The 7,311-nt window shown below is 34.0% G+C and overlaps 1 protein-coding gene across 2 annotated transcripts; it reads left to right on the forward strand.

Annotated features, from left to right (window-relative positions):
- The first annotated feature begins 746 nt into the window (after nucleotides 1–746).
- Nucleotides 747–3,732, forward strand: LOC116124663 (IAA-amino acid hydrolase ILR1-like). Of its 2 annotated transcripts, XM_031410386.1 has the most exons (6): nucleotides 747–784; nucleotides 993–1,294; nucleotides 2,010–2,135; nucleotides 2,234–2,548; nucleotides 2,750–2,878; nucleotides 3,355–3,732. In XM_031410386.1, exons 2-6 carry the CDS (start codon nucleotides 995–997, stop codon nucleotides 3,730–3,732), a joined length of 1,248 nt encoding a protein of 415 aa, XP_031266246.1. In that variant the 5' UTR covers nucleotides 747–784; nucleotides 993–994. The 2 variants fall into 2 exon arrangements, with proteins under 2 accessions (XP_031266246.1, XP_031266245.1); XM_031410385.1 differs by lacking the exon at nucleotides 747–784 and having other exon boundaries at nucleotides 854–1,294.
- The last annotated feature ends 3,579 nt before the right edge of the window (nucleotides 3,733–7,311 follow it).

A 7,311-nucleotide genomic window follows, 5' to 3' on the forward strand; every position in this document is an offset into this window, starting at 1 on the left:
TTATAAATATTAAATTGCACTTTAATAAATAAATAATGTATTAAACTAAATTAATAATTTTATGTAAAGGGAAATTTAAAAAATATATATACTGTCAACATTGTTGTCAAACCCTCCATCAACAGCAATAGCTGACCTCCAATACTGAGTTCTGCAATACGACATTAGAATGATCACTGCAGATTGATCTACATGATACAAGTTAAATCTTCAGCATGCTATGAGACAGAAATATTCAATTTTAGTTCTATTTAGCTTCTAAATAAAAACTCCACCGTAGTATAGTAATACTCTAATTAATGATATTAATAAAGTCTTTAACTCGAGAGCAGTACTTAACTTGCAAAGTGGGTGCACAGCGAGGTGACTCCTGCTATTCTCATTCTTTTTTAAATGGAAGTGGCTTCCCACATCTACTCTCGTCTGGCTGGGAGCTGGTGATAATGGAGGGTCCCTCCCAATCTTGATATGAGTTAACCTTTTATCCATACTTAAGCCAGAATAATTATTAAGCCATAACAATTATACCTCAATCTGATGAGCTTATTAGTTAAGTCACTTACTATGACTTGGTTAAACGATTGGTGACACAAATCTGACGGTCCAGAGAATCACGCACAGCAATATCCAACCCAAATCAACTCTGTTGTGAATTCCCTAATACAATAAACAACACAACTCCCACAATGCATCTATCCTCTTTTGTTTGCTGGGATAAGTTTTTTTTTCCCCTTGTTTCAAAAAGCCACAAGGACACCCAAAATTTTGAAAATCGTTTATGAAAGTGAGCGTTGAATTTTTTTTTTTTTTATCGCTCGTCATTCGATGAATTTTCCCTTCCATTTAAAACTTTCACTGACATTACATCTGTCATGAATTAAAACACCAATTTCACATTAATTAAAATTAATTAAGCAAACATCTCCTTCTCATTGTGTAGTGCCAATCCATCATGTCTTCTTATCTCTATCTTTTGATCATCATATGGGCAGCTATGGCGGCTCCAACTCGGACGGGATCGGAGCAGCTAACTTCACTGACTCGGGAGCTGTTAAACTTAGCGAGGGAGCCGCAGTTCTTCGAGTGGTTGAAGGGGATAAGGAGGAGAATACACGAGTACCCAGAGCTGGCTTTTGAAGAGTTCAAGACGAGTGAACTGATACGATCGGAGCTTGACTCACTTGGGATTAAATACAGGTGGCCGGTGGCCAAGACTGGCGTCGTGGCGTCGGTTGGGTCAGGGGTGGAGCCGTGGTTCGGTCTAAGGGCTGACATGGATGCTCTTCCCATTCAGGTTCGAAAGTTCAACTTTCTTTCTTTCTCGTGGTCGTGGTTTACATGGTCAAACCTAAAATCCCAATTTTATTTTTTATTTTATCGGGAATCTGCCAGTTAGATTTTGAAAAGTAGTTTTTTTTTTTTTTTCCTTTTTTCTTTTAATAACTGGTTCATTTTATTGATTTTGGAATCGCAGAAAACACCTTCTATAAAAGAAATGGTATAAAATAGGTAAAATAGTTTATTGGTTTTTTTATAAGTTGTAGTTAAGAAGTTGGCTGAATTATATTTTTAATGAAAAAAATAGGAATATGTTGCTTTATATATATAAATGTGAAATTATTTTATTTTTAAATGTAGTGTTGATAAATTAATAATAATGGTATATGAAGTAAACCATGTTTAAACCCTTTTATTCCTTTTTTTTTTTTTTTTATCGGAGTATTCAGACTAATTTGCACGTACCTTAATTAATCCCCCGAGGTCTTAAAATTAACAACCGAGTAAATCCCCTCAGTGATTACCCCTATTAACAATCCAGGTACATCTAATTCAAAAGCTTTTGAGTAATATACCCAAGAGTCCTAGTTGATTACTGGGTCACCCAATGGTTGTTAATCCTTTTATTCTTTCCCTTGCCCACACGGTAATAGGAATTTCTTAGCTTGGGACAAGTATCTTAACTGATTAAAAGTGTAAATTTATTCAAATTCAACCTTGTTATTTTGAAGGAATTGGTAGAATGGGAGCATAAGAGCAAGAACAAGGGAAAGATGCATGCTTGTGGCCACGATGCTCATGTCACAATGCTACTTGGAGCTGCTAAATTACTTCAATATAGGAGACATAAATTAAAGGTAATCAATAACCAAATTCATCTTTAAAAAATTCAGAAATTATATAAATCGATCTAATCTTTTTCTATTTGTTTGTTCAATGAAATTTAATTTCAAAGGGCACAGTTAAGCTTGTCTTCCAACCTGCAGAAGAGGGTTATAGTGGCGCATACCATATGTTAAAAGAGGGTGCTCTTGATAAGTTTCAGGGCATTTTTGGGTTACATATTTCACCAGAAATGTCCACTGGACAAATTGGTTCGAGACCAGGTACTATTTTTGCTGCTTCTGGGAGATTTGTGGCCATAATTAAAGGAAAAGGTGGACATGCTGCATGGCCTCAAGATTCTAGAGATCCAGTTCTTGCTGCATCTTTTGCCATCCTTGCACTCCAACAAATAATTTCTCGAGAGACAAATCCTCTCGTGGCTAGAGTAATACTTCAACTAAATTCTCGTACAAAAAGTTCAAAGAATAATTGTTTTGTGTCCTCTTATTGTGTGTTTTAGAGAGTTAAAAGAGTCTCAAAAAGCATCAAACCCAATTTTAAATATATATACAAATATCTATTTAGAAGTTAAAATTTTGTCTTTTAACATTAATTGTAAGATATATGTTAACATAATATTATACAGGTAATCTCAATTGGGTTCACTGAGGCAGGAAAATCACTAAATGTAATTCCTGAGACTGTGAGATTTGGAGGCTCTCTTCGCAGCACAACTAAAGAAGGTTTTTATTTCCTTCAACAAAGAATCAAAGAGGTAACAAAATCAAGAAATTTTTGAAGTCTAGATATTCATGAAATCAGGAATTTACAATTAGAGCTTGTCTGGTTGGATTTATTAACTGGTCAAAAGAGCTTATTTGAAGCCATAATTACTTTTAAAAGTTTTTCAGGCTGTTTGATTGCATTTCAAAAGCGATTATAGGATTTAAAATAAGTTATTTTACAACTTATTTCTATAAGCTCTTTTTGAGCTTATATAAAGTGTTAGAATTTTAAAAATGTCCTATTTTATATATTTGATTTGATTTATTTTTGTATATTAAAACTGCTTTTGGTAAATAAGCACTAGAAATTTCTTTTACATTTTCCTAACCGAACAACTAAATTTTTTTTATAAAAGCTATATTTTCATAAACTCTTTTTCGATGAACTCTATTCAAATAAGTCATACAAAACGGACCCTCACGTATCTGAAGAGTAAATGGTAATATTTTTTTGGTTAAATAACAGATCATAGAAACTCAAGCAGCAGTTCATAAGTGTAGTGCTACAGTGGATTTTATGGAGGGAAAAATGAGGCCCTATCCAGCACTTGTTAATGATGAAGAAATGTATGAACATGGAAAGATGGTTGGAGAGTCTTTGCTTGGAGAACCAAATGTGCATCTTGTTCCAATGGCGATGTTAGCAGAAGATTTCAGCTTCTATTCAGAGAAGATGGCAGCTGCATTTTTCTATATCGGAACAAAGAATGAAACTATTGAAGAGGTTCACCGATTGCACTCACCCTATTTGGTTATTAATGAAGATGTTCTTCCCATTGGAGCAGCTCTCCATGCTGCGGTAGCCATCTCTTACTTGGATAACAATGTTGTTGAAACTCAGTAGGAACATGGTAGATTCAATTGTGCTTATGAAAATTTTATAGAAAAGGCACACAAGATGCATTATAGTATTCGATTTGGCATCCTACATAAGAGGAATATTGTAGGGTATAACTGAGATTTTAAATGATAATCCGGTTAGGGAAGATATCTCCAACTTTCCTAAGTATCCTACCGGCTTCCTATCTTATCAAGTGCTAATGAGAGAAGGAAATTGAGCATCCTATTGAGATCCTGACATATAATTAATTCAAATAAGCCTTAATTCCAATTTTCCATATAATCCTTTTACATTTTACTGTTTTTTAATTTCTTCCATTGTTTTGAAAACTGGACTGCTCGTTGACCCGGTCAAGGGGCCAGTTCATGGTTTGACCGATCCAACTGATTGGACTGGTCGGTCTAACCAGTATACAGTAGACACATTTTTAAATAATTCCATTAATTATTATAAGTTTGAAAATCAGCAAATACATCCCTAAAACTTACCTATAAGTCTTATAAGTTTAAAATAAAACAAATGCATCCTGTAGATTTTATTATTAATTATTATTTTTTCTCTTCCCATCACTTCCATCTTTCTCCTTTTTTTTCTCCCTCCCCATCACTTTCTTCTTTCTCCTTTTTTTTCTCTCTCTCTCCCCATCTCTCCCTGTCACTTTCTTCTTTCTTCCAACACATTCTTTTTCTCTCCTCTTCTCTTTCTCTTCATCTCTTCTTTTCTTTCTTATAATCTTCTTCTTTACTCTTTCTTGCCTCCTCTTCTCTTTCTTCTTCTTTCCCCTCCCCTTACTTCTTCTTCTTTACACTATAGATTTTAGAGTAAATGAAGAAGAATAGAAGATGAAAATGGAAGATGCAATTTGGTTTTTTTATTCAAATGAACTGGAGAATGAAACGATACTGCAAATTGGTTTAGGAATATGAATTTTTTAGGATTAGATACCAAAAAATAGCGAACTGTTTTAAGCCCCGGGCCGGTCGAACCGACAGTTTTGTACTATTCCACCAGTCCATTGCCGGTCCAAAGCAGGTTTAATGACATTTTTCGGTTTTTATGTTAACCCAGACTAGAGTAAATGTCGGCTCCCAGTCAAACCGACTGATCCGATCTGAGTTTTAAAACAGAGCTTTCTTTTGGCATTCTTCTGTTAATTAGAATTTAGAACTATCGAACACATTGAAATTAACTCATCATATTTAAACATCTATTAGAATAAATTACAAAAGAACAACAAATTAATAAATAAAAATTGATTATTAAAAAAAATGTTTTTAGTTATTTATTAAATATTTTTGCCCCTGTTTGTTTCACTCTTCTTAATCATTTTTATGTTATCCTATTTAAATTAAAAAACAAAATATGTATTTGTTTACTTATTGAAATCATTATTATGAAAAATAATCCGAATGAAATAACATTTTTTCTATTGAAAATGAAAAGAGGAAGACTTGTTTCTATTATCATATTCTATTCAACGTAAAATATTTAGATTATTTTAACCCTCTATATTTATTAATTTAGCTAAATACCCCCCACAATAAAAGTTTAAAATTTAACTAAAGCACCCCAGCCAGCAACCACTATCAGTCATCGGTTGCTACCGACGGTGGCCGACACCGATCTTGCCATTTCCTACCAAATCCATCATAGATCTAGCCAGCCGAAAACTGTCAAATCTACGGCCAAATATTAGACCGTTGACGGCCAAATTCCCATTGACGACTTTTTTGTTAATTTTTAAAGTTTTATTGTGGGAGTGTTTTTGTTAATTTTTAAAGATTTTATTTATTTATTTTGGTGTGTAAAATGTAGAGGGTTAAAAAAAGTCTAAATATTTTTAGAAAATGTTTACGAAAAATGTACCAAACAACTATTCAACATTTTATCCAACTCTGATATAATTTTTAAATATTATACTAAATACATTGTCAGAGTCATATCATATTCTATTTAATCTATCTTCACTCAACTTAAAATAGTTTTTCAAAATATCATATTTCAAATAATCTATCAAACAGACCAAATTATCAATCAAGTTCTTATTATACCTGTCAAATGTCACCTTCTTAAATCTTTGGACTAGTAAACGACCTTTTCCCACCCAAGGTTTGCTTTAATGACCATTTTCCACTCAAAAAATTTCAAAATATCACTTTCCCACCCAACATTTATATTTCATTAATACCCAAAATTCACTTCACTTTCTCAGCCAGCCTTCAGCAAGTTACTAAGAGTCAGGTTGAGAGAGTTTTTATAGAGTGGAGATTGGTGGATCGAATGGTGGTAACCGATTGAATATTTGTCGCCAGAATTAACCGAAAATCAACTAAGAACAGGAAACTTTAGCTTTGCAGTGGCCGACAATTAGTGAGAAATCAGGTGCGGTTTTGTAGAGAGGAGACCGAAGGTTCAAATGGTAGTGATGGATATAACTCTTGCTGCCAAGATCGGCTTTAGGAAGTAACAGAATATTAACTTTGAGCGGGAAAGTGGTATTTTAAAACTTTTTGAGTGGAAAAGTGTCATTAAAGCAAACTTGGGTGGGAAAAAGTTGTTTACTCATCTTTAGACGCATTTGTAGGGGTGTTTAGAACTAGTTAACCGTTTTTTGAACTGAAACTGGTTTTTCGGTTCAGGAATTTTTCTGAACCAAAACCGAACCAGTTCAGAAGAAAACCGGCCCCTTAAGGCTTAAACTAATTTTTTTTTTTTAAATTTCCTGATTTAAATTGTAAACATCATCAATGCAAATCCAAACAAAAATTAAGGCTTCGTTTGGTTGGTTTTTGGGAATACTACTTTTAGTATTCCCAAAATAGTTAAACAGTAAAATACCCAAAAACTCACAATATTATTCAACTTTTTTTAAATCCCTTAAATTTGTTAATTTAATTAAATACCCCTAAATATTTTTTTAAAAATTGTAAAAACACCCCAACAATCCACATTTACCAGATTCCGGCCACCACTGTCGGAAAATGGCTGAAATCTGGTAGGATGGCGCACTACCGGTTGAATCTGGCTGGTAGTGCGCCGATCTAGCCTTTTTTGGCCAAATCCACGATGGATCTAGCCAAAAAATGCCAGATCTAAGGCCAAAGATCTGGCCGTTGACGACCAGATCTAAGGCCGTAACTGGTCGGTAACGACGGCCAACAAACGGTCGTCGTTGACCATCAACGACGATCGTTTGTTGGTCGTCGTTGACGAGCAAATACGGCCAGATCTAGTCGTAGATCTGGTCGGAAAATGCCATATCGGCGCACGACAGGCAAAATCTAGCCGGTCATGCGTCGATGTGGCGACTCCGACCATCCTCCGACGGTGGTGGCCAGCTGTCCGTATTTGAGGGTGGGTTGGAGGTATTTTTGTTAACTTTTAATGTTTTATTATAAGGGGTTTTTTGTATAAAAACAAATGTATGAGGTATTTTATTAATTTATAAATCCTACATCATAATATCTGCCCTATTCAATTTTTTCTTAATTTTTTTCAAAAAAGCCTAAATGTTCATGCATATATAAAGGGAATTTAAGTTTCAGGTTTTTTTTATATTTTAATTTTATATATTATAAACCG

Source organism: Pistacia vera, unplaced genomic scaffold (assembly GCF_008641045.1).
Source record: "Pistacia vera cultivar Batoury unplaced genomic scaffold, PisVer_v2 Contig154, whole genome shotgun sequence".
In the NCBI taxonomy this organism is placed as follows: domain Eukaryota; kingdom Viridiplantae; phylum Streptophyta; class Magnoliopsida; order Sapindales; family Anacardiaceae; genus Pistacia; species Pistacia vera.